Source organism: Mustela lutreola, chromosome 15, assembly GCF_030435805.1.
Source record: "Mustela lutreola isolate mMusLut2 chromosome 15, mMusLut2.pri, whole genome shotgun sequence".
NCBI classification, from domain to species: domain Eukaryota; kingdom Metazoa; phylum Chordata; class Mammalia; order Carnivora; family Mustelidae; genus Mustela; species Mustela lutreola.
The window spans coordinates 37,370,276-37,388,445 of record NC_081304.1 but is presented as its reverse complement, the minus strand read 5'-3'; the positions used below and the strand labels follow the sequence as shown (position 1 = coordinate 37,388,445).

Here is an 18,170-nt window from a genome sequence, read left to right as displayed (position 1 = left end):
TAACCTTCTTGGCATCATATTTCAGTATAATTTATGGTGCAGATACTTGATTTGAACCAAAGTTTTTGATTTTCAGATGTTTTTATTTAGCCTTAGAGCCTTTTCACACGCTATCTTTGTGGAAGCACCCTATATGTTAAGTCAAAATAATACTGATCTGGTTCAAGGTAGGATTGGGGGAGGGGGTCTTGCCTAATTGCTATCACACCCTATTCTGCGCATCCCCCCACCCCCGCCCCAGCCAATAAATGGGTTGTTCTTGAAAGGCCTTTTTTAGGAATCCATGTGAATGACGATTCAGTGATTCTGTATATTGGATTGGTAAATTTTTTATGTGAAAGGCCAAGTTGTAAATATTTTAGGCTTTTTGGGCCATATGATTTCTTTTATAACTGCTCATCTCTCCCTTGTAGCACCAAAGCAGCCATAGACAATATATAAGTAAACATGGTTGTGTTCCAGTAAAACTTCATTTATGGGTATGGAAATTTAAAGTTCAGATAATTTTCATGTGTCACAATATCCTATTCAAGATGTGCTCTTTAGCTTATTTAAGGGGTAAAGTATTTTGAATTAGAGTAAAAATGCCTCGTTTTAGGACTTTTAACACTTGTTTACATTTAAGTACCAAAAATATCCAGACATTTTTTGTTAGTTTTCATCAACACTCCCATTTGTGTTTCTGATCATCTTACTTAAAAAAATTATATCAAGGTTGAAAATACAATGCTTTCAGGGCTGTTTGAAGAATATCTGGCATTAGTTAGATTTTTATTTAAAGAAGGGGCTTAGTTTGTGGGTGAGGGTGGGAGACGTGGTAAAGGATGGGACATTTTTAGACTCAAGATGTGTAATTGCTTGGCTGGAGGAAGAATATAGACCAAAAGGAAGTGCTGATTTTACAAATATGGAAGAAAAATGTGTGAAAATTGTAGGGACTATAGGAACCAATGTTTTTCTTTGAAAAAGCAGTTGTAGCAAAGATTGAATTTCTAATTGTCATCTAAAATTGATAACTAACCTCCTAGTGGGTTAGAAGTTTAAGGCTGTAAGTTCTCTCTGTTTTTAACTTCAGCATTGTGATGAGTGCATGACAAAATTGCCAGAACTTTATAGATAACTGTTATTTTTCATGATTAAGGCATCAAGTTACAGAGCTTTTTCAAGGCTTTAATATCTTGAGCCTAAAAAAGTCATTCTGAATTTTGACTGTCTTAGAAGAGTTTTTGACTAGTTCCATTTTAATTGTGCATATGTTTTGGTAATAGTCTAGAATAGCACTGCCCAGTAGAAATGTAACATGGGTCACAAATGTGAGCCACATGTGTAATTTTAAATTTTGTAGTAGGCGCATTAAAAGAACATAGGCAGGTAGAAGTGCCTGGGTGGCACAGTTTATTGGGTGTCTGCCTTTGGCTCAGATCATGGTCCCAGGGACCTGTATCAGGTTCCCTGCTTGGCAGGAAGCCTGCTTCTCCCTTTGCCTCTGCCTGCTGCCTCCCCTGCTTGTGCGCACGCACTCTCTCTCTCTTTCTCTGTCAGATGAATAAATTAAAAAATCCTAAAAACATAGGTAAAATTAATTTTAATAATACATTTTACTTATTCTAATATACCCCCTGTATTTTATCATATAATCATTATAAAATTACTGAAGTATTGTATATTGCCTTTTTCATACTAAGACTTTGAAATTTTTTTTTCTTTTTGTATTTTGACTACATCTTAATTTAGATTGTCCACATTTCAAAGGGTCAACAGCCGCATTTGGCTAGTGAATACTGCATTGGACAGGTAGCTCTATAATGAGAGGTTCTTGGCTTCTTGAAATGTGGGTAAATGTTGAATCCAGAGAGCTTTTTACCACACATACAAGACATGGGAGGAAATAAGACATAAATACAGCTACTGTTGAGAATGATATTTAAATCCATTGAGTCATTTACATTTGGAATTAATGTTAGTCTTCTTCACATCCAAAAAATTGTAATTTGGATTTACTCTGAAAATGCAAGCATAGCACATGCTATTTGTTTTTTTAACTAGTCTTTTCTAATTTTTAGGTAAGTCTCTTTTTCTCTCTAGATAATGGATTTTCTGAAACAAAGGTTCCTGTATTATCCTTTTACTACTTGGCAATTTAAGTCTTTGAATAGATATATTTAGATTTTCTTTTAAATTGAAAGATTCAGAGTAGAGATTCTGTCTGAAGAACTTTTTCTTGGCAAACACCTGAAATTAAATGACCATCAAATTAAATGACTCTCTTCTCCTCTACATATGTGATACTGTAACAATGAAAGAACCCTCAGTCTACCTTAGGGTAGGCTGCTTATTGTGGTTTTGAACTTGGGATAATTTCTGTAGTTGAGTCAAGAATATATAGTTGGTTTTCTTACGCAGGTGACAGTCAGCCATACAGTGGAGGATGTTAATCTCTAAATACCTCTACTACTACACCTTCAGATGTCCTTACTTCTGGAATTCTTTTGTGTACTGGAATTCTTTTGTGTACAAGTTTGCTGCTTTTTCTGGAAGACATTGTTGTGGCAACGTCTTGACCCAGATGTTCCCATATCTTCATTGACTTAATTGGCTAGTGAAGCCTCAGTTTGGCTTATGGAAAAAGGACTTGTAACCTGACTACAGGTTTGAAAGATTCTTAACCACAGACCCATCTTTCGTTAAATACTTAATATTGACTACTACTTGAGTTTATTTAGTATATTTAATATAATAAATTTGCTTATAAGGGATTATAATTACTAGTTAATATGGAATTTCTTAATAAGAGAAGAGAAAAAGTTTGAAGCATTTGAATTTGAAAGAAAGCTTCACCTACAATCCTAGGATTGTAGATCATCTAGACTGGTGCTTCTTAATCTTTATATATGAATTCCTTGGTTATCTTATTAAAATGCAGATTCTGATTTCGTAGATAAGAGGTGAGGCCTACTTTCCTGGATCCTGCTTTTCTGAGATGCTCTCAGGCTCTGCCTGGACCACCCTTTGAGTAGCAGGGACGTATACCCTTACTTTGTGAAGGAGGAAACTGAAGCCTAGGGAGAATTACTGACATGTCCAAATTTTCAAGATTGATTAGCAGTAGTAAAGACTATACCCTGAGTCTCTTAGTTTGAAGGCTAGTACTTTTTCAAATGCACTGTGATGTTTACATGTTTATGGCCATTGTGTTGAAATCTTCAGTTGCCATATTTTCAAAGGAAATGCTCAACGAAGGTGATTTAAGTTAAAATGTCATTATATGGAGAAAGAGGAAATAACAAACCTACTTAAATATTATTTGTTTTTATATTGCACTTTTATTTTGCAGTGGTATGTCCTTATTGTTCAAAGTTATATTGATGGGCATAGTAGAAAATACAGGAATTAGCTGATGTATGTAGTTGGGTATTTCTCTCCACTGTGGCCAGATAAACAGTTCGGTACTTTGTTTAAGATGACAGCAAAATAAGAGGTATCTTTTCCAGCACTTACTTACAAAAATTTCCCATTTAAAGAATCTACTTTATCCTGCGGACTTTAACCTCCTGACAGAATTGTGGGCTTAATATTTTCACTGGTTCTTTCCTCTTTTTTTTTTGAGTTCTTGTGGACATCTTTGAAGAAACCTAAGATATCTTGGTTTCTAATAACAAGATTTTTAGCAGGTTAATCTCAAGAACTATGTTGGCTTTCCTTAAAAGAGTTAAGCAGTGATATACAGGTCAATTAGAAGTGTAGGAAGGGCTTGGTTCTGAAAGAGGGATCTTAGAGACTCAATAGGAGACTATATGTATATAAAGGACCTGAGCACTGTTTTGTCTGCATAGTCTTGAAATAGCCTTATTCTCCTTAGAGTCTTCCTGGAAATTAAATAAAATTAATAACAAATTAAGGTGCTTGTGTCTATACCTAAACTGGTTGCATGGGGAGATTTTATATCAAGGTAGTAGAATAGACTTAGAAAAGAAGACTGCTTTCTCATTTAGTTAGAGCATTTTTTTCTCAGGACATTTCAGAAGCCATCTAGAGGCTGGAGGGGCAATGTTACCATTACAGGAAAGTCTCTTAAGCATTGGAGAGACCTTAGTGTGTTGGATTCTTGGATGATAGTAGATGATGATTAATGGTAGTAGCATACTAGATGTCACCATCTGAAAACTGGTTGTTTTTATTTGCATGACAGTGTGTAAATCTTAGTGGCTTCCTTAGTTCACGCAAGTGAGACAAACTTTTAATGTATGAGATTTCAACAATTTGTTGATGAGAGAGATCTCAGATTTCTTATGTGGCTTTTATGCATACAAGGACCATTGACTTACCTGTCAGTGGAAATTTGCCAGGTAGTCATTTTCTTGAGGGCAGCTGTGATACTGGAGTGTGTTTCATTCTGTTCTGTTGCATGGTCTACTGATCGGTGTACAGAGCATTTGGCAGCATGAATCTCAGTAGCTCTGATATGAAGAGATCTCGTATATTATAGTGGGAATAGAGTAGGAGTTATGCTCTCTTTTAGTGCTCATTTTCTCAGATTTCTGAATGATTCGAGATTAAGACTACTTTCAGGCTCACTTTCGTGTATATTTATACCTCACTTTTTTTCTTCATCTCATAAAACCCACAATTTGGTATCATAATAGAATATACTACTGAAGTTTTTGCCTCCCATTCCACTATCAGAATCTTAGTCCTTTTTCTTTTTCCTCATATTTAAAAAAATAATCCCCCTTGGAAAGAATATTTGCTCCAGTTTAGCATTCTTCATTCTGTGCCTCCAGCTTTTAAGTTATGGTATGAATATTATCCCTTTGGCTTGGGGTTGGGAAGATTTTAAAATAAGAGTATATGAGATACATTCTGTAGTAAGCTTGAAAAGGCAACGTTGTGGAAATAGATCCTTGGGAAGACACTGAGGTGGAAACAACATTTTGGAGTCTATGAAATGGAATTTACTGAAAAGTTAGAGGTGCTACTGTTTCCCTAGGCACTCTACTTGTGACAGTTAAGTGTAGATTGAGCCCAGGGCTCAGCACATTAGAGACTTAAGGAAGAAATCATTTCTTCAATTTTTCCTCTGCAGTGGTGGTGACCGCGGTGGCTTCAAAAATTTTGGTGGTAAGTGCTGAGTATCCCAAAATGTTTCAGTGGAAATGCTATATAAATCTAAAAGCCACCAATATCCCGCAGACGCAGTTCTAAGCCCTTTCTTACTCTGTTGAGGCTGGTGTGTGTTGTGTGCTTTTAAAAAAAAAAAATTATATGTATATATATACATAAATATATCAAAGAGAACATTAAAAAGCCAAAGTTGATCTCAAACAGTCCAATGGGTTTCTACACAGTGAATTTGCATGAAAGAGTCTGTGGTGACCGTTGAATGAGACTTTCACTGGATTTGACAATACATTTATTAATAAAGGCAGCTGACATGGTGTTGTTAAATTATTAGGGTTTTCCAATCAGCCTTCACAACCAGAGCTTAACAAAAGTGATACTAGCATAATGCCAAAGTGGCGGGTACCGTCTGGGACAAATTTAAGGAAATAATTGACTTTCATCTTGATTTCTAAACTTAGTAAAATTAATTTATATATTTACTTTGTAAATCTGTGATGGTTGACTTTCAAGGATTTTGGAAGTATTGACTTTCATGCCTTGGTTTTTATTACTATTTTTTCGTGATTTCTAATGAGTTGCCTTAAATAGCTTTTTCTTTTTCTTTTTCTTTTCTTTTCCCTTAGGTCACAGGGATTATGGACCCAGACCAGATGCTGGTAAGGTTTATGGTAGTTTGTGACTTTGCCATTAAGAGAATGTTAGTTTTCCAATTTTTCAAGAAAAAAGTGTCTGTGTTGGAGGAGTTAGGGCAGGAGGAAGATTTAATTTGATAGTGTTTCCAGAATTAGGGAGCTTCACTTCTAAAAACATAGAAAGAAAAATTCAGGAAAATTGGAAAGTGTCCTGGGGAAAATTGCTATTTGTGGTTTCCTATGCTCTGCTTTTTCTTTTATGAAGAAATACTCAATCTTGTATTCTAATTAACATTACTTATTTATATACTACAGATCAAATTTGAGAGAGTTGGTACCATTGGGAATTTGAAGTAGAAAAACTGTTTAAGAAAATATTACATCAGATTGGTAGTCTGCTTAGTGGGCCTAAGAAACCTGAATTCATACATGGGGAGAATTATCTTACTCTGGGCAGAGGTCACTGATTTCGTGTGGCTTTTATTTTTAAATGAAATTCAAAGCTATCTGGAGCCTTTTGGAAGTTATAATTTAAATACTAAAAATCTATTTTAGGCAAAAAATGTTAATTTTAATACGTATTGAAATCAGACTTTGATTTTTATTAAGATGCTAAAATATTCTATATGGATGGCAATTTCTGAATTATCTCTTGAAGGACTGAATTTTTGTACATCTTTCTTACTTTGTTGTACTAATCCAAAAGTGTGCATGTAAGGTAAGGTGTCTGTCAAGGTGCCCTTACCCTCTTACAGGGCTTATTGCAATGATTGGGAAACCAGTAGTTGTGCTTGGCTTGCTTGGAGGTCCAGAGTGTCAGATTTGGGGAATTTTCTACTTGGAGAGCCTTAGAAGTATTGATTAGCCATAAAGTGTTAAAGTTCTCCAAAGAAAGGAGTGCTAATTAATACTGACTGTCTTCATCTATTCATGAGCTTCAGCCCTTATCTGAATGTAAAGAGTAAGATTTCTAAGATCTCCTTTAATTGGTCTGTATTTCACATAGTGTGGACTTGATCCACTTTAAATGAAGTTTGGTTGTCAGGATTGATCTATTACCAGATAACTATGGTGACCACTTCGCATGTTGATAGAAGATTTTTTGTATATTGGTCCTTTTTTCTTTTGGTCATAGAAGTAGTTGAATATTGGACAATAAATTATTACTCTTGATTACTGAACAGGATGTAGTTAAGATCAAGGAATATGTATAATTAACCGTAATTTTTTTCCCCTTAGATTCAGAATCTGATAATTCAGATAACAACACAATCTTTGTGCAAGGACTTGGGGAGGGTGTGTCTACAGATCAAGTGGGGGAGTTCTTTAAACAAATAGGAATTATCAAGGTGAGTAGAAAGTATGGCTTATGTTGAAAATCTCATAATTATTAACATACTCTAGTTACACTACATAGATTATGTAAGATTATGTCTCTTAAAATTCCCTGATACACATGCCCAACCATGTCTGTAGGCCTTTTGCTAAATTTGCTAAATACACGAAAATTTTATTCCTTGCTTGTTTATCTTCCCACAGCCTTCTACTTTAACTTTCAGTCTTGGGCTTTAGAAATAGTCTCTGCCTAGCTCCTAAAAATTGTGAGAACCAAACGAGGTTGTGAGAACCTTTTAGTAGATTCCAAAAGGCCATTATATGCAGACTGTATTACATATTAGCCCAGTACATGATGCTCTGTTTCATAACTGTATTGTTTATTGTATACTTAATGTGTCTCATGCACCATTTGTTTCATGCATATATTTCTTCTCTCTTTAACTTAGAAAGCAGCAGTTAGTGTTAGTAGATTGTAGCATTTGCCTGAAATCAGTTTGCATTTGTCCTTGTTTTGATGTCTGTGGAATTACTCATTTACCCATGACATGTAAAAAATTCACACCATTCTGAAGAGTAAACGTTCTTATTTATCTTCCACTCCCATCCCAGCGAGCTGCAGGGTGTATCCCTTAGCAGTAATCTGTAAATTTGCCTGGTGTACATTCTTCCTGACTCTTTTTTTTGTATTTTACAAGGTATATATTTATATGAAGCATTATCTACATTTTTTTTGTGGGTTTAAAGAAATTACACATAGATAAAACAGTATACATTATAATACAATATACATAAAGTATCATTTTCATAGCATGGGTTTTACTTAGTATATCTTAAGAGAGTTTCCTTTTCAGAACCTAAAAATAACTTAATTTTTATATTAGGTACGTACTGTTTATAGTATGGATATGTGAATTCCTTTAAAAAATCTTAATTTTTATGGTTTATGATCACTTTTTTTAAAAAAGCTATTACAATCTTGTTTGTTCCTCAGACAAATAAGAAGACGGGAAAACCAATGATCAATCTGTATACAGACAAGGACACAGGGAAGCCAAAAGGAGAGGCAACAGTGTCATTTGATGACCCTCCTTCAGCTAAGGCAGCCATTGACTGGTTTGATGGTATATCTTATTCATACTGTTTCAGTATGCAGTTTGGATAAATGTTTTCTAGTCTTAAAGTCAAAATATATTCTGGTAGACTGGTTATTTTTGTGTTTACTTTTGTGGATATTTTATTAAAAATAAAGGCCAAAATTTTTACATACCTTCAGAAATGAGGGAGATGAGCTCTCTCCTTGTTTGTCTCCAATATTTCCTTATTATTCTACCTTGTGCTTAAAGCCACTCTGATGGAGATTTAGAGGGTTGGCATGCTTAACTGTCTTCTTTGTAAATTTAGATTAATTTCCCTTCAGATATGAAGTTAATACATATTTGGAATAAATATTAAGACTTTTTTCCCCTGAAAACAAGAAAATGTGGGAAAGTAGAAGAAAACAGTAAAGCATCCATAGTACTCTACTCAGAAATAATCATTGATAATATTTTTAATTAAATTTAATTTCACTCTTCTAAGAGCATTTTTAAAAGTTTGTCATTATACTCCAAATGTAGTTTTGTCTCGTGCTTTTTTCACTTAACATTTTAACAGTCATTTCCCCATGTTATTAAAAATTCATTGTTTTGTACTCTAATAAAAGCCAACACTTACTGCATGTTTACTATGGTTTACAGGCTAGACATAGTTCTAGAAGATGCATATCCATTAATTCAGTTTGATCCTCACAGTAACCCTATGAAACATACACCCTATTATTACTATTTTTAGATGTTGAAACTGAGGCAGAGAGAAGCTGTATAATTTCTAGGATCATAGCATAACTGGCACAGTCAGGATTCAAACTCAGGCAGTCTGCATCCACAGTCTCTAAAGGACTTAACCATGCTAGATTAGATAGATAGATACCTGAGGTCCCTTCTGGTTCTGAGATTATTGTACCTCCATCCTTTAAAATTTAATTGCATTTCTTCTGCAGAAATGAGATTGTGATACTCTGTCCTCACCTTCATATTCTTTCCTTTTTTCTTTAATCTTTCCGGCTTTATCATTGCTCTGAAGGCTAGATCCATTCTTCCTCACTTTTCTGTGTTTTTCATAGTTTGGTAAATTAAAAAGCAATCTCTTTTGCTCATATGTTCAAAAGTAATTGTGCTTTTTTTGCCCACTGCATATGAGCCCCTTAAACCTAACTCAGTAGTTCAGGTCATTCTATAGCTTTGAAAATACTGATCCATGAGTGGCTTCCTAGGCCCTACTGTGTGATACTCTGGAACGTTGCTGGCCATAATAATAGGGGCTTTGATTAGGGAGCTGAGTCCCTTGGAATTGTGACCATTTTATGAATCTTCTTGTTTAATGTAAAGTAAAAAGATTAATTTCTGTCTCTAAGGCCCTGGGCTGCAGAATATAGGTGTGCATGCATATGTGTAAGTAATCACATATGCTTTTATTTTCTGGCATGTATTACTTTTAAAGATACTACTTGCATATAGTAAAAGTTTCAAACTGTACCAGAAGTGGAGAGAAAAAATGAACTTTCTTTCTACCTTTGACCCCCAGTGATCTCTTTTCCCCTCCTGAGAGTTGAGCATAATCGGTGGTGTCTATATAGCACGTATGTGCATGTAAAGGCACACATTCAGTTCCTGTATACAGCCGAAGTGGTGACATACTATACACATAGTGCTGCACTTCACTCTTCCCATTTACAAATACTGGATGTTGGGGTTCTTGCTTAGTAAGAAGTAACTGTCCCAGTGACAGATCTGCTCTATTCAGTAGATTCCATCATGTTTGAGTGCTGTTACCTTGAACACTGGGAACATTGTTGTGTTTGAATTTGTGTGAGGATATCAATTATTTCTCTAAAACTAAAAATTTCCAAGGTAGTTTTATATTTTTGTTCAAGACTCTTCTTTTTTCATCTTAGGAAAAGAATTCCATGGCAACATCATTAAAGTGTCTTTTGCTACCAGAAGACCTGAATTCATGAGAGGAGGTGGAAGTGGAGGTGGGCGACGAGGTAAGACACTTGTTGCTCACAGGCCTGGATATTGTACCAAGGGTTTGAAATTTGAGTCCATGTTCTGTCTCTTTTGTGTATACTACTACCTCTTTGTCCCCCTAGGTTTTTTTCCTTCTGTCTTAAAGCGAGAGTGGGTACTGAAAGGAGATTGGGTAAATAGGGTGTCATAATAGTTAAGAAAATAGTTGGAAGAAAGTTCTGAAAATCCCTTTGGGAAGCTTTGTGGCTGTTTGTTATTCACCTGGAGATCAGTAGGTGATTGTTTAAATGATACCTAATTAGGTAATCTGACCAGTTTGTAAGTTCCCTGATACAGTTGTTGCCACCTTGTTCATTTCTACTGTGTTTAATTCCTTAAATTTAAAACATGTCTTCCTACCTTTATCACTGAGATTCTCAAACTAAGGAGAGTATTATAATAGAAAGTGGACTTTGAAGTTTTTTTAGGGCATTATTTGCACTGTAATAGGTGCCTGGGGTCTTTTCCCACATTTCTTGAATTTACTAAGTAAAGCTTCAAATGAAAGAATCAGAGTTCTACCCTAGGGCTTAATTTTGGGGGCAGCCACCCAGTTATTGATGGTTACTTGCTCTTAATTCTTTCATCTGGTGCTTTTCCTCTGCCAGTAAAGTTGGTTGCTGATTTTTCTCTCCCACCCTTCTTTACCCTAGGCCGTGGAGGATATAGAGGTCGTGGAGGCTTTCAGGGGAGAGGTGGAGACCCCAAAAGTGGGGACTGGGTTTGCCCTAATCCGTAAGTATACTATTTACTCTGGCAGTAGCAGAGTTGGGATTGGGGTTGGAGGATGCAAGAGGGGGTTCTGATTCAATTGGAAACTATTGAACATTTTTATTTTCCCCCTCTCTCAGATCGTGTGGAAATATGAACTTTGCTCGAAGGAATTCCTGCAACCAGTGTAATGAGCCCAGACCAGAGGACTCTCGTCCCTCGGGAGGAGGTGGGTTGCTTTTTGATAGCATCTGCATGGCATTTATCTTCTGACTAGCATTAGGGGTGGTTTACATTATCCTGTTGGCCTCACTGGTTTGCATCTCTACTTTGCAGACTTCCGGGGAAGAGGCTATGGTGGAGAGAGGGGCTATAGAGGCCGTGGGGGCAGAGGCGGAGACCGAGGCGGCTATGGAGGAGACAGGAGCGGCGGCGGCTATGGAGGAGACAGAAGTGGCGGCGGCGGCTATGGAGGAGATAGAAGTGGGGGCGGCTATGGTGGAGACAGAAGTGGGGGTGGCTATGGTGGGGACCGAGGAGGTGGTTACGGTGGGGACCGAGGTGGCGGCTATGGAGGAGATCGAGGCGGCGGTTACGGTGGAGACCGAGGAGGCGGCTACGGTGGAGACCGAGGAGGCGGTTATGGAGGAGACCGAGGCGGCGGCTATGGGGGAGACCGAGGTGGCGGCTACGGTGGAGACCGAGGCGGCTATGGAGGAGACCGCAGTGGGGGGGGCTATGGAGGAGACCGCGGTGGCGGCGGGGGCTACGGTGGAGACCGAAGTGGCGGCTATGGAGGTGACCGGAGTGGGGGCGGCTATGGAGGAGACCGAGGCGGCTATGGAGGCAAAATGGGAGGAAGGTGAGTATTAGAATGTACTTGTTAACCTTTTAATCTCACTGCTTTTAGGGTTTTTGTCACATTTTCTTAAGGTTCAGTTTTTTGGAACTCGAATTTTTCATTGGAAACTCTCAGTGAGAATGGAGAAGATTTAGTTTCTTTAGAAATTTCTAAAACTCGTTTTGTTTCGGAAATTCTGTTTCACAGATCTTTATATTGGTGTGTGTGTATTGTGCTATTTTTCCTCATGGCTAAAGATATTTGAGAGTGAGATATAATTTGAAATTGTATGTAAATTATATGTAAATCAGAGGTTCTTAATCTAAGTGAAGGAGAGTACACCTTTCAGAGGGGTGTGTTTTCTGAAATCCTGTGTGTTGTGTCACCTTGTAGTTGTTTCTCTGGAGATTCTGGTAATACCTTTTCCAGATGAAAATTGCTGATGGTATTGACAGGAGTGTGTTGTGCATGTGAATGGTGTAGAGGCAGAAAAAGTTGAATCTCCAGTGATGGTGAAAGAACTTCAGTTATTATACTAAGTATCTGTATGCTAGAGGCAATATAGAGTAGTGAGAATTAGTAGAGCATGTGGTTAAGAGCATGGAGTTTCAGAGGCAAGACTTTTCTGGGTTCAAATTCTGGCTCCACAGTTTACTTAACTCTGTGACTTTAGGCAAGTTACTTTGGAGCATCAGTGTTCTCATCTATAAAATGGGGCCAGTAATACCTCCTTCGTGGAGTTGTATTAGATTACTATGCTATGACAGTTCTTGGCCCATGGTAAACACTCTATAATTAACTATTAGTAATTACTATCTTTTGAACCCTTCTTACTGTGTGGCAAATCCTGTTGAAGTGTCTGTCTTCTTTAGTTCTAGTTCTTCTTGCAACCCCGTGAGGTAGATGTATTTCCCATTTTATGGAATAAGAAACACTGAGTAACTTTTCCAAGGTCACACAGTAAGTGGCAGACCCAGAATTCTTACATTAAAATGTTTGCTTGCCTAATTCTGTTATGTCACTCTTCCGTTTAGAGAACTGGAATTGGCACAGTCTCTGACTCCCTGAAACACCACAGTGCTTTGGAATCCTTATTCTAGAAGGGAAGTTTTTAAGAGAATGATAGCAAAAAACTTCTAGGAATTCTGTGGGTCTTCAAGCTGATAAATTAGACGTTTATTAAGCACCTTCCAAGAGTAGAGAAATAAATTAGGTATGGTGTCATTGTTACAGAAATTGACAAATTGACACCAGTTACCAGCACCCTGAGGAAGTGTATGATGCTCCCCCTTGGTACAAAATTAGAATTTAGTCTGGCTCTTTATTTTTCATTCCTAGAAACGACTACAGAAATGATCAGCGCAACCGACCATACTGATGACTGTTTTGAATGTTCCTTTGTCTCTGACATGATCCATAGTGAAATTGCCAGAGTTTTGCCTGCTGCTTTCCTCGTGGCCTCTTCTTGGGTAGTGAAATTAAGTGACATTTGGATTTTTATTTGGGTGGGAGGGCTGGGACAGTTTTTCTTTTAGAAATGTCCATTAAAATTTCCCTGTTTAGTTTCCAACCTCCTTTCCAACCCTTGAAGCTAAGTGCGTTGTAAAATATTGCCAAAATGGAAAGTGTTTTGTATTACTGCAATAAAGGCTGCTTGTTTTGTGGACTTTTGTACATTAGTGCATTGTTCTGTCACACTCAGGATTCAGTTACAACAGACTCTAACCCTAAAGAATTAAGAAATGCATTGTTTCATGAACTGTGAAAATGTTACTTTCAATAATACTGAGCTCCTACTCTGTTTAGAATAGTAGTTTGCAAGAATGAGTGCATGTCAGAATTACCTGAGGAGGTTTTCAAAATTAGAGATTCCTAGACCTCACCTTAGGTCTAATTCATCAGAACTTGTTAAGTGTGGGCAGCTAGGCCTAGGAATCTATATCAGGCTCACCAGTTGGTTTTGACACAGTTGGTTTAATTGCAGTTTACAGTTGTGAACCATTTATTTAGGCAGTGTTCTAGATGCTAGGAATGTGAAGTCTAAGGGCAAATTAGGAAGAGTAAGGATTTGACAAGCCAGGGTCCAGACACCAGTGTGCACGGTATGTTAAAGAACTCCTTCCATCCTTACCAAGTGTGAGGCATTGCACAAGATGCTGGATATGTTGCCCATCAAGCAGACAGTATAAGGACTGACAATACTCCAGTAAGAATTAAGTACAAGGTGCTTTGAAGGCTGATTGGTAGAACACAGTCCAGTCAGTTGGGGTCAAGAAGGCTTGCTAAGTCTTGAGATAAGAGTGGTAATTGTCCAAGTACGAAGGCTAGGTGAGGAAATGGTGTTCCCAGCAGAAAACGATATGAGCACGTAAGCCAGGAGGTAAGATAGTGAAGAACAAGCTCTGTGTTTGGGAATTGTATATAGTGTTTGTGATTAGAGGGAGGAGTTCAGGGAGGGGCCTGCAAAAGGTAAGACTGGAGAGGTAAGTAAGCTTGGTGAGAAGGTCCTTCCATTTCATTTTTCCCCTGCCTCAAAATAGAGAATCACTAAAAAGATTTTAACCAGGGGCGTGGCCTGACCTGAGTGGCATCAACTGAAGGATTCCTATGGCTGCCTGTGGAGATGCTGGACTGGAGACAGAATGGTAAGCCAGGTGAGCGAGATCCTGGTCTGAGCTCAAAGACTGGACAAGGAGGAGAGAACTAATTTGATTTGAGAAATGAGGGAGGGACATTTGACAGGATTTGGCTGGATGTCAGAAATTGTGGGGAGAGAAGTCAGGTTTCTGGTCTGGTAATTGGTAGATGTGCTGCTCACTTAAATAGACACTGGGGGGCGCCTGGGTGGCTCAGTGGGTTAAAGCCTCTGCCTTCAGCTTGGGTCATGATCCCAGGATCCTGGGATCGAGCCCCATATCGGGCTCTCTGCTCTGCAGAGAGCCTGCTTCCTCCTCTCTCTGCCTGCCTCCTTGCCTACTTGTGATCTCTCTCTCTGTCAAATAAATAAATAAGATCTTTAAAAATAAATAAGTAAATAGACACTGGGAGAAGGAACAGGTTTGGGAACGAATGAGGGGAGTGATTTCAGTAGGAGTGATTCAGTAGGTGTGCAAATCTGCAGCTTAGAAAATGGCATTCAACATGATGCACCTTGATTTTTTTCCTTTACTATTTTCTCCTTTGATGGTTTCCCTACTTGACCTTCACATGTTGGAAGTTTCTTAGGGCTTGTTCTGATCACCTTTGTCTTTCTGTTTATACCCATTTTTATCCTGGAAGATACAGTGATGACTGCCAAATTTAAGTCTGTAGTCTTGACCTCTGCCCTTAACTCTGGATTATATTCACCTTCCTACTTGACCTAGTCTGTTTTTTTTTTTTTTTAAAGATTTTATTTATTTGAGAGGGTACCTGGGTGGCTCAGTGGGTTAAAGCCCCTGCCTTCGGCTCAGGCCATGATCTCAGGGTCCTGGTATCGAGCCCCGCATCGGGCTCTCTGCTCAGCAGGGAGCCTGCTTCCTCCTCTCTCTGCCTGCCTCTCTGCCTACTTGTGATCTCTTTCTCTCTGTTCAATAAATAGATAAAATCTTAAAGGAAAAATATGTTATTTATTTGAGAGAGTATGAGAGAGAGAGAGTATGTGTGTGCTTAAGTAGGGTCAGAGGGAGAAGCAGACTCCCCCTGAGCAGGGAGCTGGACATGTGGCTTCATCCCAGGACTCCAGGGACTTAACCAGACACTTAACCAGCTGAGCCACGCAGGTGCTCCTCTAGTTTACCTTTTCATTAGTATGTATTGAACAGAACACATTTTTTTTTTTTTTTTTGGTCACTCCACTGGGACTAAACAAAACTTTTGATCTCCCTCTTCAGATCCGTTTCTCTTTTCCTAGGCTTCCTCATCTCAGTAAATGTCTTCACTGTCCTCCCAGACCAGACTGAAACCTTTAGAGTTTACACTTCATTTCTCTTTCATTAGTCCTACCTGCAGCTCTTTTTAATTTTATCTCCAAAGTATATCCCAAAACCATCTTTATATTTTTGGTTACAATCCTGGTATGAACTGTAAATATCTCTCTTCTGTATAGTTGCAAAGCCCAATTATAGGTCCCCACAACACAATCTTGTTCCTCTAACGTCTGTTTTTACCATAGCAGCCAAATGATACTCTAAAGATATGAATGACTGTGTTGTGCCTTTCATTGACTTTTTTTTTTTTTTTAAGTATCCTCCATGCTCAATGTGGGACTTCTATCATGACCCTGAGATTGAGAGTCACTGCTCTACCAACTGAGCCAGCTGGGTACCCTATTGACTTTTACTACTTGTAGGCTATAAATTCCTTACCCTGGGTTGCAAAGCCCTTATGATCTGACCTCTGTCTCCCTCTCCCACCTTATTATGTAACATTTATCCATACTTACCTTGCTTTAACCACATTGGTCATAATTCTTGATGGTACCAAATATGCTTCTGCTTCAGTATCTTTGCTTAGGCTTTGTCTAGGATTCTTCTTCCTCAAATATTCACATGGCTGACTACTTTTCACAGTAATGTTGGGTCAGATTCCACCTCCCGTCTCTGGCCTTCCTATTTAAAACACTGCCTCTCCGGTGACTCTCCTAACTCTTACAATGTCATCACATTGTAAGAGGCGACCTTACAATCACTATTTGAGGCGACCTTTTTGTGGTTGCCAGTTTCTTTTCCATTAGAATATAATCTCTAGGAAAGTAGGGAACCTTACCTGTTTTTCACTGTTTTACCCTACTGCCTAGAACAGTGTTCGACTCAGAATAGTTACTCGAATATTGACTAAATGAATCTGTTAGAGATACAGATTTGAGATTAATGAGAGCCACTAATATATGAATTGTAAAGTACTGAGGAGATAAAATTATAGTAAGACTGTCTGTAGAGTACTGCTTCATCCAAGCTGTATACTGAAATTAGTGAGAAAGTTTTTGAAAACACAAGGATGCTGGGTTCTACTCCAAGACAGTGAAATCTGTTAGGCCTGGGAATTTAAAAGAAAAAAAAAATCCTCAGTTGATTTTAATGGTTTGGTAGACAGTACGTAGGGAGAAGAGCTTAGACCTGGACCCTGAGAAATGCTAATATTTGAGGTAATAGAAGAGGATCACGAGAGTAGAGACTGGGAATGTTCAGTGAGGTGTTGGTAGAACCCAAGGGAAGAGTGGATTTTAAGGAGGGAGAAGCTAGTGGTTTTGAGTGCTCAAGTCAGGCCAAGTCATTCAAAGGTTAGAAAGCATTCATATTTGGTGATATGGAGATTGTAAATTATCTCACCATGGGGATTCTCAACCTTGGCACTACTGACATTTCAACTGGATAATTCTTACTGTGGGGGGCTGCCCTGTGCATTGTAGGATGTTTAGCAGTATCCCTGGCCTCTACCATAAGACACCAGTAGCAGCCCCCAGTTGTAACAATTACAAATGTCTCCCAGTATTGCCATGTGTCCTTTTGGGGGCAAAATTGCCCCTTTCTAGAACCACTGCCTTAGCAAAAGCCTTTTTTTTTGTTTTGTTTTTTGTTTTTTGTTAAAGAGTATTTATTCATTTGACAGAGAGATCACAAGCAGGCAGAGACAGAGAGAGGAGGAAGCAGGCTCCCTGCTGAGCAGAGAGCCTGATGCAGTGCTCCATCCTAGGACCCTGAGAACATGACCTGAGCCGAAGGCAGACGCTTAACCCACTGAGCCACCCAGGTGCCCTGCAAAAGCCTTTTTGATGGAGAGTTGAATTGTGAACACAAACTGAAGTGGGATGGTGAATAATAAAAAGAGAAATGGAGACCAGTAATAGGTCAACTAAGAATCTTTTTATTATGAAGGATGGTTAGAGGTGGGATGAATTAAGAGGAGGCATCTAGGTAGGGATGTGGGTTTGTGAGAGATTATTTTTAAGGTGGGTATTAAGCATGTTTATACTCTCCTTGCAAGGAGATGGGGAGAATTAATATTCACATCCCTTGAATGAATGGTGGCCAGAACATTAGCAAAGGATATGCCTTAGAAGAAGAGAATGTCTTGCGTTATGACAAAGGGGGTAAGGATAGTTGAAGATGGTGATAATAATGGTAGCAGACGATTAATACCTATTGGGAGGTTACCATGTGCCAGGCACTGTTAGAAGCAGTCTGTGTGTTAGCTAATTCTCACAACAGTGTTGTGAACCAAGGAGGTATAGGAAACACTTTGGAGAAGAGGTGAATGGTTTAAATGATTTTGACTGCCACTTGGAAGGGGCTTTTCAGAGGGTCCAGTGAAGAACAGAGGCACCGAGAGGCTAAGCAACTTGTCCAGGATCATATCTCTAGTGCATGGCAGAGTCAGGATCCTAATCCAAGGATCTGGACTTAGAGCCTGTGCTCTTTACTATGTCTAAGGATGCTTATA

General features: G+C 38.4%; 1 protein-coding gene across 1 annotated transcript in view; it reads left to right on the top strand.

Annotated features, from left to right (window-relative positions):
- The window catches only part of TAF15 (TATA-box binding protein associated factor 15), a 28,689-nt gene extending 15,273 nt beyond the window's left edge, over window positions 1-13,416 (top strand). The window contains exons 8-16 of the mRNA XM_059147287.1: window positions 5,084-5,118; window positions 5,745-5,777; window positions 6,993-7,102; window positions 8,083-8,212; window positions 10,084-10,176; window positions 10,852-10,933; window positions 11,050-11,138; window positions 11,246-11,771; window positions 13,089-13,416. Of these exons, the coding sequence (XP_059003270.1) occupies window positions 5,084-5,118; window positions 5,745-5,777; window positions 6,993-7,102; window positions 8,083-8,212; window positions 10,084-10,176; window positions 10,852-10,933; window positions 11,050-11,138; window positions 11,246-11,771; window positions 13,089-13,128 (1,138 nt within the window). The 3' untranslated portion in view covers window positions 13,129-13,416. The remainder of the gene's footprint in view (window positions 1-5,083; window positions 5,119-5,744; window positions 5,778-6,992; window positions 7,103-8,082; window positions 8,213-10,083; window positions 10,177-10,851; window positions 10,934-11,049; window positions 11,139-11,245; window positions 11,772-13,088) is intronic.
- Window positions 13,417-18,170: the final 4,754 nt, after the last annotated feature.